Below are 22,642 nucleotides of genomic sequence, written 5' to 3'. Positions count from 1 at the left end.
CTACGGTACACCGCCATAGGGTGTACGGCAAAGGTTGGCACGTTCTTCATAAACACGTCACCAACTGCCGCACGCGTTCGGTGCGAACGCGGGCAAAACGCCGCCGCCGTCGACAACAGTTCTGCGCGTTGCTGGTGCTGCTACATGTCCAAGTTTATACAGCTCCTCAGAATTTTGAGAATGACAGCCGATAAACAAATGTCACGAAACAAAACACCGGCAGCGCATGTCTTTTATGTTATATATTTTCAGATTGAAATATTCAAAGTGCGAAACAAAAAAAAAATGCTCGAGCTATTGAGAGTTTTCTTCTACACGCGGACACGACCATCGGAGACAGACCCCTCAACAGCTTCGCTCTAATAACAACATAGGACGACTTGCGCATTAATATGTAATGCGAGGCTTTACGCGAAACAAAGCAGTTGACAAATATAGCTTGAACTTCTAAAAAGAGAACGTCTCAATTAGGTATAAAGCTGACTTATTGACCGGACTTGTCATTATTTCATGTAAATATAAGCATCCTTCAGAAACACTACGACGAATTTTTAAGACATTTGCACACATTTCACTTCAGCGCTTAAACGTAAACTTGGTAATTGGGAAAACGCGTGTCGATGTTAACTCCTATCTGTGTATCACCTCGAGCTTCCATGCAAGCCACGTTTATCTGCCAGCATGACAAGTAATGAAATGATGCATTGAAGCGTAGTTCTTGATGAAAGTGAAGATGCGCCATAAAAAATTAGAAATTACATTCTTTTTACTCTGCGGTTTACACTCAAAAATGCATCCAAAAGCTTTTCGCATTGCAAGAAGAAGCGCATACAAGTGGACGCTGATCTACATGTCGCCGCAAACAAACTGAAAATTAGGTTCTATTCGAACTAGACAATCTGCTTGAAAAAAATAGTAGCTTCACTGTCCAGATCTTATCTCGGGTGACCTTATTGGCATTATTCAACGTGATAATTATAACTACAATTACACAGATTTACTTGCCAGTTAATTACATCACCAACACGCATTACAAACTCAAGAAAGAACCCACTAGATAACATAATACATACCAGACACTATATTCTCGATTGAAACGTTATCATTGGTTATTGCAGACCACCTTATCGTTTTCCCTCTACAGTCATCCATTAGTAACGCAAGGCCTTCGCGGACTCTATTATTTATAACTACTGCGTGAATCTCAATGCTTTATTGAAAAACATGGACACCCCGTTTACTCAGTTATGTAATAAATATGAACAGTTCATTGGAATATTTAGCAGGTGCATGAAATAATGTAAAACGGTTTGAAATGTTACTGAGAGACACGTGAAACACAAATCGTGGCTATCTACTGGCATCCTCAGGTCGATAAACTACAGATATGTTTAAGAAATTAAACTGAAAGGAATGCAACGTTAGTTCAGAAAACAAGTATAGGACACATAAGAAAAAACTGGAAAATTAGATTACAAGTTCTAAGCGGAGTTACTTTGACACAAAAAATCAAGCACGCGCTGGGTGGCGTCAAAGCAACATGGAAAATTCTAAATACTGCACTGGACAAGTATATTGGGAGTATCATAGATGATATATCTGTGAATGGCACAACAGCAAGTAACCCTTCTCTAATTACCAAAAGCTTCAATGTTACTTTGCAACTCTGGTTTCTAATATGGCGACAGCCAAGTAAAATAATCCACAATCATACTCTGAATTGACCAGTAGTAACCCTAGTTCTTTCTTTCTTCATCCTACTGACCCACAAGAGGTTAATAACGCAATTCACTACATAGAAAACACTTCATCAATTACTTTAGACTCTGTTTCTGTGGCCTTGAAAAAACATTGATCGATTTGCATATGTGGCCCTTTGTTACATTATTATTAGCATGTTCCTTTCAGGTACATTTCCGACAAAACTTAAAATTTCCAAGGTTGTACCAGTGTTCGAAATATGAGATAAGGTGTATATGTCGAATTACTGTCCGCTATCCATATTGTCTCCGTTCTCGAAAGTGTTTGAAAAGGTACTGTTAGCTTGCCAAAACAAGTTCATTGCAATACACAAAATTTACGCAAGAGAGCCATATGGGGATATCCATGGAAAGGAGACAGATTGCACTACTCAACATCGTAGAAAACACACATGCAAACATGGAAGAAAAACTTTTGACTATGGGTGTTTTTATGAACCTAAGGCTTTCATGTTGTAAGTCATTATATTATTACTGAAGAAACTCGAGAAATCTGGTATTAGTGGCGAACCCTTAGGCTTCACCACAACATTTTATTTATTGATTCAGCACATACTACCGGCCTTAGTGTCAGGCCTTGGGCCGGAGTGGGTACATAAAACGATACATTGGTAGAATGATGCACTAAATCAGCATATTTGAGAAGGCGTCAGCAGTATGGCGTAGTTAATAACATAGCTTCTTCATGGCTAATAACCAACAGCGAATTTCCAAAAGATCCTCATTTGGGCCCGTTTCTTTTTTTTGTCATATCAACAATTTACCCGGCTATCTCTCAGAAGATTGCATCTTATACGCAGAGGACACCAATATTTTGTTAAGCCTAATCGCCTTCGAGCCAACATAGCCTAAAGCTACGCATAGTCCTCGCAGCAAAAAACACCCGATTAACACACACTAAATCTTTAAGGTTGAATAGCTGTCACTTGTAAATAAGGGTTGAGAAGACTACAATTTTAGGAGTGTATATTTAGTCAACTACAATGGCATAAGCACATCCACGAATTTACACTCACTGTCTACAAGAAAACCTCAATACTTTATAAATTACGTCATCTCTTCCCATTACATACACTTAGGACTTTCTATAACAACTTCATACATTCGCATATTGCGCATCCAATTATAAATTACGGACTTACGTACCCCACCACCTTATTGCCAATTATTGTAGCACAAGATACTGCGCTTCGAGCTATGCCTTACTCAAAAAGAATAGACTCGGTTAGAGCGGTTAGAGTCACTTACCCCATGCTTTTTTTAATTATGGGGCTTTACGTGCCCAAACCTCGATCTTATTATGAGGCACGCCGTAGTGTGGGACTCTGGAATAATTTGAACCACCTGCGGTTCTTTAACGTGCACCTAAATTTAAATACACAGGTGCTTTCGCATTTCACCGCTATCGAAATGTGGCCGCCGTGGCCGGGATTTGATCCCGCGACCTCGTGCTCAGCAGCCAAACACCATAGCCACTAAGCGACCACGGCGGGTTACCCCATGCTTAACCTACTACCCATAAAATATTGCATTCATTACCATGTTCTCGTGTTACGTTACAATATCGTGCACAAAATTTTTTATACCCTTCAGTAAAAATTACTTATCCGAATATTGTAAACCGACAACGATCAAATGCCACGAAACGCTGGCTAAGTGGAACGCCCGTACTAATTATGACTCATTTTCCTTTCATTTACTGCAACGCAGCTGTAGAATAAATTACCGATAGATCTAACAAAACAACAGTCATTTATCGGTTACAAAATGAACCTTCACTCCTTCATGCTTGCATCACTCAATCAATAAGAACGGAACATATTTGTACTGTCGCAAACAGTTTTTTTTTTCATTTTCTTTCATTCACTCATTATATTTATTAAAACCACAATACCCGATGTATAATCAATCCATCGGGAAATAAATAACTCGTGAACTTGAACATAATATACGCACTTTTCCTCAACCTACCCGGCGCTCATTCCCATTCACACCCACGTCCAATCACCACTCTCATCGCTCGCTCACGCCACATCTTACGTCAATGAAATGAGTGTGGAACGATCATGAGACAATGTATGCAAGAGTGAGTATGCCAACCTACGCTACTTTGACATTTCTATGGCGCCGCCACTGAACGACTATGTTATCTAGTGACGCAGCACCACGATCACACGCTCAAACGTCATTTTCATCGAGGGGCGCAGAGATTCGGCCTTTTTTTTTCTTTTTGACACCTTCAATCCCACTCATTTCAAGCGCGAAAAGAAACAAAGAGGATCTGCATATGTAAACTATTTGATGAAATACGCGGGAAAAGGAATTTGCGAATCAAAGAGAGAGAGAAATACAAAAGGGAAGGAAAGACAGAACCATCTGTCATAATGCAGTAGGCGTATAAGCAGCGAATTTATCAACTCGTCCACATGTGCATAGGCGCATGGACGCACCTGCACGGCGAACGCAAGCGAACCTCGAGTCGCAGTCACCTTCAACTCTTTCGGCGCTCCGACGACCAGCTGATTATCGCAGGCGTTGTTTCAAGTGGCGTCGATTACGAAGTAGCATTGTCGCCGGGGCAAAGGCCACTCTCCGAGCCCCTCTCCCACAACAGGTGTCGAGATTGCGCCCCACGCGTGCGGTCCGCCGCCGTCAGAAGAGACGTCCGTAGGCGCGCTCTCCACGTGGTCATAAGTGAGCGCGCGGCTCGTCACACGCGTGTTCACTCGAAAAGCCAGCACAAAAAGCCTGCTCACAAGCGGTGACGAACTAAGGGTGTTCAACTCGTACAGCTGAACAGGCTGGAAGCACGGTGAGTGTACTGAGCCTTGATTCTGATTTTTCGATGCGTCTTCCCATGTGAGTTCTCCGTCACAACTGTGCTCCATTATTCTATAAGGTTGGAGTTTATGCTGAGTATGTTCCGCTTCGCGATATTTAATGTGCACTTCAAGTAGCCACAACTGGTCAAATTCATTCGAAGTGAAGGTGAAAAGTAGGTATAAAGATTAGTATGCAGGAAACTAGAGTAACGTTTGCAACAGATTGCCGACGGAGCAAGTGTTTGTGGTTGGTAAATGTCAGGTAGTCACAGAGGGCCATGGATCTCATAACGAATAAAATTGCGTTCGAGCGCCTTTGTCAGGCACTCCCAATTCGTGAACAGCAGCTTACCGAAATAATTCAAAAAGAATGTGCATTGTTAATGCATCATGGCACCGGTGACATATGGGACACCGAAACTCGGAGAATAAGAGACAAGCGTGAAATAAAGCTAGAAACAGTTCAGCGAGCCACATAAATAATTATTAGCAAAACATTTATCCTGAGACGGGAGTATGTAAAAGAGCAAACTATGTTGTGACTACTCTTTATGAGTAACTTGTCTTTGTAAGTGTGTTACAATGTAAAAGAGCAACATTAATGTTATTCGATATAAGGAATAAGTATGTTTTCCTAGACATATCTTGTTCAGAAAAGATAATCATGTGATTTCGAGTAACAGAAAAGCTGCCTAGACAAGATAAACGCCGCTGGCTGTGGCAGGGTATTAGATGCAGTGATGAGATTAGAAAATTTGCAAGCAGAGGATGTAATCAGCTGAAGCGGGCCAGGGTAACTGTTGAAATGTGGGACTTATTCGTGCTACAGTGGACTTAATGGGCATATGGCAATGACCAAAAACGCGACCGCAGTTCCGCGTAGATATCTGCATATCTGCCAACATTTGTGAATCACGCAAATTGGTTTCTACATGACTCGAAAAGCAAACAGATGAGGCGAAGAAAGTTAGCGACGTCGTCGTTGTCGTCCAGAATATATGTGACTCATAACCACAATGACTGACTGGCCATGACTTGGAAATATTATTCCAAGAGATAATCGGAAGTAAGCTTTCAGGTCTGACAAACACTGGGGATACGGAAAGGCAAAATTGATCTGACCTTTTCTTCCTTCTTCTAGTCTTCTTATTACAATCACTCTACGAACATTTGCTCGACTTCTCAAGTTTGTATACATTCCCTGACGTTTTTTTTTTTTGCACCTTTTACTGCCTGAACGTCGTTTCCGATTGCCACTGATGCTAATATTGATGGTCAACTCTGAGAAACCCACTTTTTGTCTCATTTTTTTTACGGTTCCAGCGGTGCACACATCGTTTTTATCATCGACTTTTATACTGAGGTTATATTTAGCACGAACCTGCAAGATTGATCAACATTGGTCAAGGATCAACCCTTACTTGATGCAACAACAAAAATGTTAATAATCCGATACACCTTTTCTTGAACTTTTGTACGGGAGTGAACTGGATGCGTATTGCAATTACTCCTTCGTTCTAAATCATGTCCACCATCCGAGGTTTCGATAGGGGCATATAACCAAAATATTAGAAGTTCTTGAAGCACTTTAACACATCATTTAACAAAAAAGAAAAAGCGGCGCCCTCCTCAACGGTCTCTCTCTAATAATTGACAGTTAGTATTAACTGGGGCCAAGTAAGGGGTGACAATTCGGCTAGCAATTACTAAGAGCTAGTAGCAGTCAAGAACGTAGAACTACAGAGACTTGGTGTGCCAAAGCCTCCAGAAGTAACGTCTTCTGTTGATTCCCATATCAGAATAATAAAGTTTCAAATTTGAAGTTGCTGGTCTTCTTGAGAACAGGTTTATGCCACTAGAATTCATGCAAATTGACCTACAATATCTAAAGCGAGAACACAGACCAACTTCTTCATACTTTGCCAGCTTATTAATGGAAGCAGATCACAGTATTATCACCACAGTTTAAGGAAATACGTTTACAAAGAAACAAAAAACAACGTTACAATTACAACAGTAAAGCCAGAGCTGAGAATAAAAGCCCCCTTTAATTTATAAGCTCTTGTCTGGAACCTGCAAGAAATATTGACGCACCCGGACGAGATAGGCAGTGGTGTGGTGCGATTATATAACTGATGGTGAGGGTGTGATGCACGGACCACAATTCTTGATAAGTGGCCGTCGGGGTCTTCTCAAGCGCTGTCATACTGGATGCATAAACGTGAATATGAAAAATTACTGAACGTGGTAAAGTAAGGCGGAAAGCATTGCTTCCGTAGCTCTTGACTTCTTTCGGCATGCTTCTCGAGCTTTAATAATAATTATCATACGACGTACGCGAAGATCGCCTTTCATCTCCCACTCTTGATAAGCATCGTTTTCTCCACTCAGTATTACGCAGTCAACGACTAAGCTATCGCTTGCAGAGTGCGGCTGCTCGCGTACCCGAAGCGTGGTCAGCTTGGCGTCAAGGTCGCGCCGTTGTGCAGTGTTCTCTTATCGGCGGGAACACCACACGCGATTGCGCGGCCAATTCACAGAGATGGATATGTTGAAACAACTGCTCAGATAAACGTGGAGTGACAAAAAGAAACGCAAGTTTCAACATGGGAAGTGCATTTTCACGCCCCCTATGACGCTGTGTGAGTCAGTAAACGTACTGTATAGGCGTTAAATGTGTTCCCAGAAATGGCTCAGTCCGCATAATAAAACTTAGCGCAAACACAAAGGAACACGCGCCAACCAAATTTTCATGCACTAATATTTACGGAAACTTGCCGTCACTTTTTTTCATTTGGCAACACGACACACTTATCATCCACTATGCCAAGACCTTCAAGGTAGAACCGCTGCACGCATACATGATTAAATACGGCGCTGCAAAAACTTACTACCTGCTTACGAATACTGGCCTGCATGCGCAACTCATCCCCGACGGGGCGACTTACAATTCCAGAAATAGTAACTTCAATTCCTGGAGTAGGTCGTAAATGTGATATGCCCGTAGTTGCGATAAAGCAATTAACTTTATCACATCTTTACACTAACTACGTAGATCGCATTCACGTATATACCGATGGATCATGCTGGAAACAAAGCTCTACATAAGCGTTTTATATACCTGCATACCAAGAGAAAAAATCTTATAAGCTTTGCCAATTTACAACGTCCACAACGGCAGAACTTTACGCAATACTTTCTGCGTTACGTTACATATGTCAGCATTCAGGACCTCTTCGCTGGGTAGTTCTGAGTGATTCGCAAGCCTCATTGCTGAGCCTAAATGAAATGAGCTGAAGAAAAACAAACAGCACATTGGCATACGAAATACAGAAGACATACGCCATAGCGAAAGATCTGCAACACGACATAACTTTCCAGTGGATTCCAAGTCACTGTTAAATCATAGGAAATGTAACGGCTGATCAAATGGCACGTGCAGCTCATCAAAAGAATGAATTATCACTAGTTCCTCTAGCAACGAGTGATGCGCGTTGTTTATTGAACAAACTATGCGGTAAATTGTCCAAGGAAACTTGGTTCATAAATGATGCGCAGAACTCTCAATTATATAATATTGATCCTGGAATGGAATCCAATATTCCGTTTAAAGTTAACCGATCGGTTGAAACAACAGTACATAGGCTTCGGCTAGGCACTGCCTATACCAAAAGCTTCCTGTATAGGAATAAAAAAATAAAAAATAAAATAAATAATAAAAAACACGCGCAGAACAGCATGCATCTCGAGTTTCCAACTATACCTTCTTGCACCCCACCAGGCTTGCGTCAAATCAACAGTTGTGCAAATCCAAGTGGCCTATCTACAAACATGGCTTTGATAAACCATAATGAGATGTGCTATCCTTAGTTAAGGGACCATACGCAACGGCTATGCCTGCGTGTAAGTGAGCATTGATCTAATTATTGAGGCATGAGTATAATCAGAGGGATTGCTTTCTTCACTGCGTGATGAGTGATTGCACCCCTTCATATGCAATTTCTTTCTACTATGCCTTAGGAATGTCCTCTAAAATTAAAGGGCAAAATAATTATGTCGACGTACGCAGTAAGTTCTCGTTCTTCGATGTAATCGCTGCAACTAAAGCTGCCCACTCAATACATGAAAACAAGTAGCCTGCTAGCTGTGATTTTAATAGCATTAAAGATGCGTGGCGACTCAATGAACTACAATTCCTAGGGCTAGCGAAGTTAACTATTACGAATCACGCACTTGCCAGAGAAAGTGTAAATTCTCAGTTTGATTGCAGTAATCCTTCACTAGAAAACAAAAAAAAAACCTTTATGGCTCTTTTAAATGCTGTTCACCTTTAGACTTTATGAGCAAAGCGTCGACAGCAGAGAGTCGGAGACTGACAATAAATGGAACATTGTTGTCATAAATTTAACGGAAACAGTGTATGCTTCAGTGTGGGGGCACATGTGTGTCACCACTCTGTTTTAAAGAAAAATTCAATCAAGACGGGCTTTCGTACGGCTCGGTTAAAAAGAAAACACGAAAAAAAAAAACAGAAAAAGAAAAACTAGAACGCGAGCGGGTAAGTCCCATTTCAGCAAGGCGTAGTTTATGGGTAAATATTTTGTTCAAAGGCAGACCGTCGGTAATAGAGGAAAGAGGAAGGTTTCTAAAGACCCGGCATCGTCATACAAGGCTCAAAAGTTCGATGGGGCAAACAGTTCTTTTCCCTCTTCCACGACTTTAGGTTTTTCACCGCCGCAGTGACTCGTCACCTTTCTCGTCACTGTTGTTGAGACATAACTATTCGATCCCCTTGACCTGATGACCGTGCATCGCATTATTTTTCTTCGCCTGGCTGGTCACCGATGTGTCGTGGTGTCATCGAGATATAAAGCAGCGACGGCCACAATTATTTACATTCGTCGGCGCGGAGACTAGCGTCATCTGACCAGCCGTTGAGACGGGCGTCGACTTTGTCCCAACGCATACGTCAACTATCACGACGATACAGAGTAGCAGTGGATCCGCTCTTGCAGTCGTGCTTCCCAGCAGAGCCACGTGGCTGTTGTTGTTTTGTGAACAAATCTCTTGGAGGAGGCTGCAAGTATTCAAGGAGGAGTGTCGCAACGGTGATCACTACAAATCTTTATATTTCACGAGTTACAGTAGCCAGTTTCACTTCCCCACATTCAACGACCCAGTATTTGTAACTCGAGTTACCACGAAACCATGGTCTTGTACACAATGCGACCTACAAAGCTCCGATTTAAATCCCGTGGCTAGCAGGAAAAATATAGTCAATCATTGTATCAGTAGCGCAGGTCAGATGATGTTCGCGTAACGTCCGGCCAACATTACATCAACGTGAACCTCGCATGGTGCATCCATCTGTACAAAGCGCCTCGTCACTGAGATTTAAACGGATGGTTTTGAAATCCTGCACAGTCCGAATATTGCTTTGGGACGGTAAAATGATATACATAATCATCTTAATTATTATCGCCACAACTTAGACATGCTACTACTTCTACCACTGCGATGTTTCGAAATATTCACGTAAGCCTCAATATTAAAGGGATACTAAAGGCAAATGTTAAGTCAACCTGGAATGTTAAAATACAATCACAGAAACCTCGAAACGGTTGTTTCGTGCCAAGAAAAGACTTATTTTAAGAGAAAATTGCGTCTGAAGCCTCCGCGTACCTCTAGCGCCATTCAAATCGCCCGCCCTCCCGAGCGAGGAGTGGTGACGTCATGGTCTCATAGTGACGTTATGCCGCCGGTGAGAAAAACGGCACCCGCAGACAGCGCTACGGCTTTTTTGCGGAAAACGCAGACGCGCGACCAGAAACAAAGCCAAGACAGAGCCAACGGCAGTGCGAAAGCGAAAGGAAAAGCGTGCGCCGTATTGTAAACGTGATGATCGTCGACGCTCGTCGTAATGAACCTTGTTGACGACACTGACAACGACACATTGGCTCGCGATGCTGGGCTCGATTTCAGCGATTTAAGCTCCCATGAGCGTGACATGCTGCTGAGGGCTCGCGCCGCCGACGTCGTTTCTTACTACGATGGCGGCCTCGACACCGGCTTTTCCGAGCACGAAAGCCGCGAGGACTCCATGCAATGCGACGTCGGGCGACGAAGCGGGCCACCGTCTGGATGTGCCGTCGCGCGGACCGTTCGGGCATCCCGCGACATCACATGGACGTGGCATTCTCTGCAGTTAGCAATTTCTAGTGTGAGTTTAGCGAGCCAGTAACACCTGCGCAGCCCTACGCGATAACGGAACTACTGAAACTCGAAAGCGCGCGGCGCGGAATTGAGCGAAAACGAAACCTTTACACCACCCGTATCGTTATCAAGGGTAATGCCAAAAAGTTTTTTTCTGAAAGTCTAATAGAAGTAGACAAGTAGCATTTTCTTCTGTCTTATAATTCGACGAAATTATCTTTTTTATCCGAGTGGTTGAGTAGTAATGACATAATTTTTTGGAGGAGTGCCTTCGTCATCGGGTAAGTACCTGAATGACCCTGGGAGTCTCTTATTGTGCCCTGCACTTACCTCAATTTCTCGACTACTTAAGCTCTGTTCGCGATTATATTGACGCCTTAGACGTTCTGAAGCATTACTCTATCACTTTCGCTTAACTTTTTATTTGCCTTTATTGTCCCTTTAACACTGCTGACACCTCCATGCGCTTGTTCGACTAAATTAAATCACGTTTCACTCTTTTCTATAAACAAATGCACATTTGATTGCGTCTGGTATGTGCCCTAGCGGCAAAACTATGAGGATATCTGTCTGAACTTAGCTGTGTAAGCCTATTACAATAAAAGCGCAAATTAATTATAGCGGTAACGATTTCCCGCATTGAGGCAGCCCAAGCAGGAGTCGTGTTTGTTTATTCTTTCTCACTATAGTTACCAATAACTTCTAGCAAGTGCGATTGTTACTATCAAGTTCTGAATTTATAACCATTCGTTGCGCTGAAAGCAGACCAAAACCAGCCGTTGTTTGCAGAATGACCTTGGAAAGAAAAAGAGGGACGCAAGGATGCCTCAGGCACTTCGGACAACAAAGAAACGGCCACAAAAGTTCCGTATCAGTGTTTTCGCCAAGTCGAGGCTGGATATTGCCTCCTCATGCGCACACTTCAGTGGTTGCTAAACATATCCCAAGAACCAACCCTTCTCTCGACCGGCGCAAAACAATATTCTCTCGAGGTCATTGCCCCCTTTAACCCCTGTACGAAGCACTCTCCACAGATGGATGTTAAAGTTGGGGCTGAAGGTATTATGGCATTGTGCGCTATCGCCTTAAAGAACGCGAACGATCATTCCATCTGATCGAGGAGAGCTCCATCAGGACAATGTGACAGATATTCTACATCCGCTTTGCGGGTAAAACTGCACTTGAAACATTTTTTTTTGACGCCTCGGTTACGATATGAAGGTCTAAGGGCGAGTATCTAGAACAAAGGCAGACAGTACCGTTGAACAGTGCGCTCCGAACAGATAAACGCATCAGATTTCGTATATCTGTCGACGCCATTCTTTTGGCTGCTTCTAACGGGGAGTCGGCCGCTTAATGTCATCGATGTTATCAAAGGCTGTTATATATGGTGGGTCTCGATGACGTAACCCTTGCGGCAATCCACGCGGCACCCGACCGCTACGCGCACTTCGTACTCAAGAGCCTCGGCGATTGCACGCTTCCGCCTTCGAGATGACCATGGCTCCGTCTGCTAAGCGGTTTTCATTTCTTCTTTCTTTTTATTTTACCTCCGCTCCAGACACTAGCTGCGTCCGCATTTCGATGCCAACTGCACTCGAAGTGTTTGCCAGTGCGACCGATGATATCACTGGATAGGGCAAACATTTGAAATGCGGGGACAAGTACTTCGAACCGGATGCTACGAACAGATATTGTACAGAACACAGAGGAGCGACCACAAAATGACGAAGGCGAGATTTGGACAAGACAGCGCTAACAACTACCCCGCGACCCCCTCCCCAAAATGTGCTTGGTATGTGTGTCAGGTTATATCCTCAAGCCGATGACCTCCAATATCATGAAGGACAATCCGGGTCAATATCATGAAGCATGCCTCGGACGCAATAGCGTGGTCGTGCCATGTCAGTGTTGAATGATAGCCGTTGATAACACCTGTATGCTCACTTAGTGAATGTTCTGACTGCGATTATTCTGCCAACATGTAACACGAGAAAATACAACTCGCTGTTACATTTATTGGCTGATAAGGCGGTCGTTGATATCAAGGGCTTTGTGTCGAAACAAAAGCTGGTATTTTGCAAATGGAATTATCTCTGAGGGGAATTCACTTACTTCGCATTCTTTGTCTCCGAGCTAGATACATTGTACTACTCAGCAAGCTTCGATTCCATTGTCGTAGCGTTGAAGCTAGCTTACCTTTCTAGTACAAATAATAAGTGGGTAATTAACACAAGTAAGTTACTTTAATATGAATGTAAGCAGAGTAAGCACTCGTATGTTTTTACACACCTTTTACGTTGTATTAGCTACTACTGCTTGCCAATATTTGTAGTTGCCCCCACACGATTCTATATACGAGGTCCACCGGACAGTTTTCGCCAGCACGTGTTCATACAACACCCTCGTGTTTTTTTAACGCGCTAGCGTTAAGGGCTTTGTGTCGCAGAAAATCCGGTGTCGGCGTCGGGGGAGTTCTCCGTGAGCGAAAATTTCCGTATATATTTAGGTATATGCATACGCAACGTCTTACTGTATGACTTGCGCTATATGCGGGTTATATTGGCACATTCCATCAATAAGTTGCTCATACCTTGACTTCCATTCCTCAGAATTTTGAGATTGACAGCCCAGAAAATACCGACAGCGCATGCCTCTTATGTTAAACCTTATTCGACTGAAATATTAAAAGTGCGAAACAATAACAGAAACCTGAAAATGATGTAAGTGGTTGAACGTGGCTGTGCAATACCTCTGGGATCGACCCACGCAAGAGGGCGCATTTCTACCAGAAAGCTCGCCTTCGTGCATAGCGTTCACCGCCAGCGTTTCCCGGCAAACATTACAGTTACATAAGCTGTAGTTGCCGGGAAGAGTGAGAATTAGTCAGGTGTCTGTGAACGTTACATTATGAAAGGCGAAGCTTAAGCGTATTCGAAATTTTGAATTCGTTTTCGAAACTTTAAACATGCCGTCACCCCTAAAGAATGTTTTATGTCGAGATTTATTCCTTGTATATATATATATATATATATATATATATATATATATATATACGAATTCTTATATATGTATATAAGAAGCTAACAAACACAGACATCAAGGTTAACTTTGTTGGCTTCTTATATGATATTAATAAAAATCGGGCCCCTCGGTTCCCTTTTTTCTCGGTCATATATATATATATATAATCAAGTTAAAGACAAGAGTAGTTGCGCAAGTATAATTAGAATAACTAGACCATTACTCAGAGCTTTTAGTGTTGATTGTGTCATTGCGTCCGTTGCGATTAAAAAACGAGAATACTGAAACGCTAGGCCTATATTCTACAGGTAATATGTGTTGTGTATTATTAGGCAAAGCGACATATATCACGCCGGAAGAAGTTCTTGAACTGTCTTCATTTTGGCACGAGTATTAGTGGTGAGATGTCTGACGAGAACATTGAAGATGCTTGGAAACACACTCCGACGAGGTCTGTAAGATTAAAGTGCCGCAGCACCCCCTGCTGCTGCTCAAGCCGGAAGATAAAAGGAGTGCAAACGTTACCGATATGCAGAAAGAAAAAAAATGAATGCCTATCATGCGCGAAGGGCGAAGCATTGACAGAGATAGCAAGGTTTGACGTTGCGCTCGAGATACTCAGGTGCTGTGCTAATGATATGCATAGGGGACATGATGGCGTGACGGTGCACGTGAGACAACCTAGCAGGATCCCTTTTCAAGCGAAGCTTGTATTGCCTCACTCGTGTCGGCGTCGGTGTTGATGTGGGCGTACGAAAAAAAAAAAAAAACCCAAGCGGCGCGAAAAAAAAGATTGCTCGTTGGGCTGTGGAATCGAACCATCGACCACCGGGTTGCGAGACCACCATGCTAACCGATCCAGCTACTGCCTTTTGTTTTGTTTTTCTTTAATGCATGGAAAATAAAGTGGAAGGTATATTACAGTGCGGACATAGCTACACACTTAAAACTCGGGCAAACACACACATGCGTCCAACAAGTGCATCCAGTCAGGCGGAGGTTCCTGCACAGCGTACACACTTCTTATATAAGCTGCACTTTCTTGAAAGAATGATCTTGTAGATCGCGGGCTTTCGGCATGGCGATCACACATTCTAGCTCTCCATAGGCTATACAAACCCAGTACTACGAACATGTCATAGGGAGGACCGCCACTAATCTTAAACGGTAGGAATCTAATTGCGTATGGAGTGATGTCAATGTCCTTTTTAAGCGTCCGTTGGAGAATGTCCCAGAAAAATATAGCATCTGTACAGTCTATAAAACAGTGATCTATAGTTTCAGCACGTGGACACAGTCGACAGTTCGTGAACCATGGCACGAAGCAGCCCCTCGCGTTCAACTAGGTTTTAACAGGAAGTGTTTCCGTATGCAATTTAAAGAAAAATGTTTTAGCTCCAGGAGGTATACACATTTTACGGACCCGCCTAAGTACATCCTGATAAGGCTGATTTAAATAAGGTGCACGATACAAAGGATCTGGAAAAATCGAATACACCAGTGCAGCAGAAATTTCTTTTCGACTCGCAGTGAAAATGTACTCAAGGCTGAATCTAACTTTCAAGAAAAGGAATGAATCCACAACCTCCTTGAGAAAGCCCCAAGGAGCCTGTGTGACATCATTGACATCTGATGACACTGCTATATCAGGAAGATAATGAGCTAATCGGAGCTGTAACATTTCACGCAAAAAGGGATGATCACTGTCTCGAAAGAAAAACAGACGAGAAACAATTTGCCTGACGAAGAGATGGACTAATCCTAAACCACCTCGTTCAAGAGGGACGAACAGATTATCGCGCCGCATCGATTCGCAACTCGAGCTCCAAATAAATGTTTCAAATACGCGATGCAGTGCCTGAATACGAAGTCTTGAGCAGTGCAGTACTTGCAGCACATACATGAGACGGGAAACTAAAAACACGTTGCACACTTCAGCACGACTGAACATTGACAAATTCCGTCCTCGCCATGAATTCACTTTACTTTGTATTTTTCCTACTTCTCCCGACCAATGACTGTTGCTATTTCTATACTGTGAGAGAGGATACACCTAAGCAGCACAGATCTTTTTTGCATTGAATGCCTGCGTAATGTGATGGCATTGTGGCCCATAGTCCAAACCAATAACCTGAACTTTTTTCAAAGTTAATGCTGGCACCAGAAGCCGCACAAAATTCTTCTGTAATTGCGAGAGCAGTCTTTACACTCTTTTTATCAGTACAAAAGAAGGCCACGTCGTCTGCATATGCAAGAACCCGAATCTCACTCGACGGCAGTTTAAACCCTTGGAAATTTTCTTCTTTCAGGATGCTCATACAAAGTGGCTCCAAATACAGGCAAAAGAGAAGCGGTGACAAAGGGCATCCTTGTCTTACTGATGATAAAAGCCTAATCGGATCGGAAAGAGAACCATTCACTATCAACCTCGTTGAGCCATTAGCATAGCATATTTTGACACCTTTAAGGAGCTGGGATCCGATATTTATATGCGCCAGTACACTAAACAGGAACGAGTGATTCACCCTGTCGAACGCCTTAGCCAGATCTAGCTGTACCATTGCTACCTGTCCAATCCCCTCGGCTACACACTCAAGCACAGATCTCGCAACATGAATGTTGGTCTGAATGGACCGACCTCTGATGGCACAGGTTTGATGATAACCTACCACAGATCTTATCACGACTTGTAAACGGTTAGCTAATACTTTTGCAAAAATTTTATAATCCACATTGCATAAAGAAATAGGCCGGTATCCGTCCACTTTTTCGCAATTTAGTTTCATCATTGCTTTTGGCTATGAGTACAGTGTGCCCTTCGTACATTGTGGCAGGTAGGTAACCTACCTCCAAGGCTTCACGGTACACCTGAAGTGATAATGGGGACAAGAGGGAACGAAAACACTGATAAAATTCGGCAGTAAGGCCATCCGGGCCAGGCGTCTTGCCTTTCGCTAATGAATCTATGCATGCAGTTATCTCATTAATATCAATGTCATCGTTTGTATAATCATAATCGTCCTGATTTAACTGAGGCAGCAGGGATACAAATTTGGTGGCAGACACACATGTATCCAATGGCTTATGGCTTCGAAATAATTTTGGTAATGTTCAAAAAACGCTTGAGTTATGAGGGTCGGCTCATTAACAACGATTCCACCATAGTCTATTTCTAGGATTTGTTTAGACAGCGCATGTCGGTGCTCATCACCTAGGGACCTACTGCATGGCTGTTCTTCTAGAAAACGCTGCGCCCGCGCACGCACTAGTGCACCTCTGTATTTTTCTGCGTACAAAACCTGTAACTGCGCCTTGGTGTTATGAATATCAATATATTCACCCGGATGTAGACATTCAAGTTCATGTAATTCCTTCAGAAGTCTATACAATTCTTTGTAGTTATTCTTTTGTTCAAAGGCCAATACTGATGATTCTTCGATAGCTATCATTTTAATTTCCTGTTTGATTAATTCCCAAACAGCAAAAAGAGGCAAGTCCTTGCGACATGACAGATGAGCTATAAGCTCAGTAACACGCTTTAGGAAGCAATCGCGCGAAAGGAGTTGGTTATTAAATTTCCACAACTCCCAGCACATACGCCGGCTTTGGTATCGACGGCTACCAAAAGATGCTGAGACTAGGCAATGGTCACTGAAGAACACAGGGTGGCACAGTGTAACCATGAATAAGTGATAGGGCGCTAAGCGAAACGTAAATTCGATCAAGTCTTGCATGCGAGATACCTTGGAAATGCGTGTAGCGACATCCCGCTTTTTCATGTTCCCCAATGTCCACAAGCTGATAATCACACATCAGGCGTTGCAACACATCACTACTTGGATCACGTCTCAGCCTCAATGACGCACGATCTTGCACATTACATACACAATTGAAGTCACCAAAAAGGACCAATGCACGATCAGTAGACAAATGATGTTCTAGAGATAAAAAGAAACACTCTCGTTCACGTAGCTTGTTCGGGGCATAAACACACACAAATCTAAAGCTAATACCACTGATATCAATATCACACCATATTAGGCGCCCTTCCCTATCTGTAAACAAATGCAGCACATCACATTGTAAATGTCTTCTAACGAATAACATACAACCAGCGCAAACTCCTATTGCATAGCTTACACAAACATTATAGTCAGATAGAAATGGAGTTAGAGCTACTTCTGTGTTTTCATCGGATTCAATCTTTGTTTCTTGGATAGCAGCAATATCTAATTTCCTATTGCGTAGCAAACGAAGGAGTTGAACTTGCCGTCGCTTACTGCGTAAGCCACGGACATTTAAAGTACCAAAGTGGAAGGGAAGAGCGCCCGCCATGATTACCTATGTTGGTGCAGCGTTCACACGCTGCTCTAGGGGTGCATCACTCCCGTCTTGAGGAGGTGATGCACTGGCGACCTTTTGCTGCACTTCAACACAATAGACATCTGTGGGTGCAGGCGTTCCTCGGAGCGGTTTTGTCAACTTTGACACTTTGGGAACCCGGGCCTCCTTTCCCACGGACGATGGGTTGTCAGCTGGCGCTGGACGCTTCTTAGTATATAGCCTATCACATCAATCCAGATTCTACTGATGGCGGGCGGTCTTGAACTGGTGGCAATTCTGCCCATGACATAGTTGGTTCGTCGTCAGGCCACTTAGTATCCTCCACAGCGGCAGGCTTCGGGCTAAGGCTATCGTCAGCCGATGAAGGCTTTGTCTCTTCCTGTCGATGAGCTTCAGCGGGTGTTTCACCGGTCGCATCCACAACCTCGCTCACATCCATTAGATGATCGGTGATGGTGTCATCCTCAGCTGGTCTGTTTCCACGAAGCTTGTCAGCGTAGGTTCCGATGCATGCATCTGCAATGTGACCGTACCGGTGACAGTTGCTGCAGCGTGGTGTCCTACATTGTCGCCGGATATGCCCGACTCTGTTGCACCGTAGGCAAAGTGGTGGTCGGCCAGGAACCAAGATGAGGCACTGGTGTCCGTATATGCTCAATAGGTGAGGCAGATTACTGGCAGAGACTCCGTCCTTCAGTGTAAACGCCACGTCGCGATTAGTCATTTGCCAGCCCTCCATGCCGTCACACCGCCACATTTCTCTCGTGATAGACTGCACTGTTCCATAAGGTTCTAGCGCTTCAACAATCCGTCTCTGTTCGAGGTGTGGGGGAAGCCAAAGAAGCTTCATCTTGATATTTTTGCATTCTGGGTCTATGACAAGGCACTTGAAGCCCTTCACCAGCAGCTCGCCTTTGTCGACAAGTTTCTGTTTCGCGATGCTATTAACGCATGTTACTAGCCACAAATGACTCATCTGGTACTGTCCAGCATCGAGGATATCAGCTGCATTCAGAACTGAAAGGAGTGCATCGCGAAAGTCCGGGGCCCGATATGGCCGCCCTGCCAGGTCAGAATGCAGGAAAACTGAGTTGAGAACGGTATTGCCAGTTGGTAGACGAGGGAGAACGACCTTATAATTACCGGAATCAGTAGTTGACGGGGGGTGGAATCCTCGGCCAAGGGCCGATGCGCTGTTTCCAGCAGAGCTCATCGCAGACATGGCCGTTCGAACCGGCTTCTTCTTCCATGGGTACGACGGCTACTGCCGGCTACTGCCTTTTGTTTTCTTTACATTGCCGACTTTGACGTTATACAACAACAACAACAACAAAAACACAAAACACCAAAAACCAGGAAAGATAAAACATGTCAGCAAAATATTTACTGTCGGTTCATCATACGCTTCAAAGCCGGGTTTTATATGCATGAATAAGTAGATGTGACGCCCACAGCTGGCACGCCATACCCCCAGCTAATTAGAGGCATCCTCTCCCTCCGGAGTAGGGAAAGGGTGTGATCGCGTGTTCGCTCAGCCTCGCGCCCGCCGTTTCCCGCCAGTTCAGGCCCCGCAGTCAGATGGGGAGGCCGCGTTTGGTTCGTTCTGCCGAAGAGCAGGCTGCGTTGAAGGAACGGCAGCGGCAGCGGGCCCGTGAACGTCACAAATGCTCATAAAACTAACCAACTGCTCCCCTATAGGGTAGGACAAGCTTCGGGTGCACCCCTGTTCCCGGCAGGGGAGGGATTTAAATTTTTATTGAAGCAGGATGTTCAGATAGGAGGTCATTGCAACCTCTTCCCGTTTGCTCAATGTAGCAGAGATTACACGATTACATCGGCTGATGCTTCATTAAAGGGATCCCCTACAGTCATCCCACGGTTCCCAAATGTCAAATGTGCGGTTGTGGCGTGCGGTTCTATCTTTCGAAACTGTATTATAATAAAAAAAAGTGCCGCTAACAGATCACCTGTGAGATATTGTAACTTTCAACATGACTGACACTTAGAGGCACAAACGTCAACTTCCGAACACCGTCACTATTGGCTAAAAACCGATCTCTTTCACTATCATTATTGATGCGAAAGCGTCAAATAGCCCATTGAGTGAAAAAGCCGGCGTCTGTAGTCTGTAGCAGGGAAACGGCACCTAATGTCCCATTGGCTGCGACGCCACGTCATGAGCGCGCCTCGAGCGAGCAGAGCGGGTCAAAGGGAATACCTGCTGCTGCGATAGCGCGAAAGGTCTTGCGTGAGGGTAAAGGGAATCGCCGCTACACCACGTCACCCTCGCTCTCGCTCTCGGATGCGCGTGTTATCCCCGCGTTCTTTGTCTGCTCAAGCTCTCGCCAGCATTCTATAGCTGGGACTCGGTAAAGCCAAATCATAACGCACCGAGCGTCTCAACGCGCTCGCTTGCGCGCGAGGAGTTCACAACTCGAAGGACCGCTCAGCAGCGTTCAATGGGCCAATAATGCTTTCCTCAGATTTTACAGCGAAAGCTGTATATGGCTTGGCGAAACGAAAAACAGTTCGTCCTATGTTTCGCTAAACGTCTCCATTGGCTGCGCCGTCAGTTACGTCGTTCTCTACGTCGTACCCAAGCGCGCGCGCCACCTGGCAGCGCCGTTAGTGGCGTCGTTAGCGATCGCGTTCCCGCCATTGCCACGTTGACGCTGCTCTGCCCGCAATGCCGTATCCTCGGTTCGCCGTTGTCGCATGCGTTCGATATCTCGAGTTAGCTCGGAGTCGTGGTTAGCAGCATCCGCCCGCCATTGGCGCTTGCGTTCCACTGGAAACACAAACATGTAACCAATAATTGAGAAACGTTCAAAATATATATATATATATATATATATATATATATATATATATATATATATATATATATATATATATATAGCCCCCGGAAGCGCAGTGAAGTACCCAAAGAATGCTAACGCGTGAACAAAATACAGTCGAGGTAAGCCACATTTGTTCGTGTATCGTCAGCTATATGAATGATGCGAGATCCTTATGAGGTGCTACCTTCGGTGCATTTGTGCCACTGGAGAGCATATACTATTTACGTCACGGTACTGCATCCCAGTCCGAACTACTTCCCTTTGAGTGCTTGCGCAGAAGCTCACATCCTATTGACAACCGTGGTAGGTATCTTCCTAATATATTGACCATATTATTATTAGAACGTTGGACGTATGTGGGGACAAATGGTAATATTTTCGTTTTGCTGTTGTAGCTGGCGTGGGTTTCAAGTACGCAAAGCGATAAATGTTTCAGTGCCGAGCATTCTTCTCCGAGCCAACCCAATTTTTGCAGCGTATCTGGTCGTTTTCGTTGACCGATGCCGACGATAGTGCAGTCTAAAAAAGTATGTACCTCTTGGGCCACTGGGTTCGTGCCGCTGGTTATGTGCCGTTCTTCAATGAAACTGTAGCGCCCAACGACGCCGCAGCGCGGGGACGCCAAGATTGGCGCTCTCAGCCGTCGCCTTGGTGCCGGCTGGCAGCATGTGCTCGATGCGCAAGCACGGCATGGGCAGTTCTGTTCTAGAAGCTGATCTTACTCTCGCGCTCCGTTGCAACCCCTCGGTTCCCGACAGTGCATGGTGACCCGGACGGGATTCGAACACGCAACCTGCCAACTTGGGCGCGTGCCACTGAGGCCCTCGGGTGTGTGCCACTGGGTATGGGCCAGTGAGTGCCATGGATGTGTGCCACTCTTCAATGAACTTATTTGGCGCCAACGTCGTGGCATCTACGCAATGCTCTACATAGGTGTTGAATTTCGTTGAGTCTGTTTGGCTTTTGCGGTTCACCCAATAGAGTCAAATCATTCGGAACAAAAACAACTGCGAAAGCTCCATGCCAATGAAGATGACCAGCTCGTAGAGGTTGCCATAATAACGGGCCATGAGAGGGCTTTTTCATGAATCACCCTCCGTGCAAAAGCAAACTGTTTTATTGCGATAGCAATTATATATGGACACTCCAAGCACATTTCTGCCATTGTCGTCGCCGTGATGTTCCGAATAAAGCCTAAACACTATAACATCCTCGCCGTGTGCCGTACGCTGCATGTGCGAGTGAAAGCTTGCGAGGGTCGGCCGTCAATCGCGGCTCAATCTCGCACAATCAAGGGAGAAAGGTGGGGCGGTAGCGCGCCATCTTATGTCACGCACGAGGCACGGGGAGAGGGGGAGGCGAGGGAGAGGGGGCGTTCTACTCCGGCAGTTACTACTGCTTACGGCGCGGCCGCGCTTGACAGCGACGCGGGCAAAGTGCGCCCCCGCGCGGGCCTCATCTTCACAGCGATCTGCTATGTGCACCAAGTGCGCCGAGTGCCAGTAGCTTCGTATGCGCTGTGCTTTCGACGTTTGGTTTGCCTTGAAGCGAGGCACAGTACGTAGGTCAATTAGCTCGCTCTGCTGTTGCCGCGCTTCCTGACTGCAGCGTATTCACAACGAGTTTCCGCAGTCATCGA

General features: G+C 44.6%; 2 protein-coding genes and 1 pseudogene across 2 annotated transcripts in view; 1 reads left to right on the top strand and 2 right to left on the bottom strand.

Annotated features, from left to right (window-relative positions):
• Nucleotides 1-4,260: 4,260 nt before the first annotated feature.
• Nucleotides 4,261-22,642, top strand: part of LOC119458582 (long-chain-fatty-acid--CoA ligase 4) — a 63,255-nt gene continuing 44,873 nt past the window's right edge. Inside the window, exon 1 of the mRNA XM_037720421.2 lies at nucleotides 4,261-4,572. The gene's annotated coding sequence lies outside the window, so the exon portion shown is untranslated. The remainder of the gene's footprint in view (nucleotides 4,573-22,642) is intronic.
• On the bottom strand, nucleotides 14,742-15,860 carry LOC119457568 (uncharacterized; annotated as a pseudogene).
• On the bottom strand, nucleotides 18,387-19,360 carry LOC119458583 (uncharacterized). The gene has a single exon (XM_037720422.2). It carries the CDS (start codon nucleotides 19,137-19,139, stop codon nucleotides 18,387-18,389), a length of 753 nt encoding a protein of 250 aa, XP_037576350.2. The 5' UTR covers nucleotides 19,140-19,360.

Source organism: Dermacentor silvarum, chromosome 7 (assembly GCF_013339745.2).
Source record: "Dermacentor silvarum isolate Dsil-2018 chromosome 7, BIME_Dsil_1.4, whole genome shotgun sequence".
Classification (NCBI taxonomy): domain Eukaryota; kingdom Metazoa; phylum Arthropoda; class Arachnida; order Ixodida; family Ixodidae; genus Dermacentor; species Dermacentor silvarum.
Note: the sequence above shows the minus strand (reverse complement) of the source record. Positions and strands in the feature narration are given on the sequence as shown.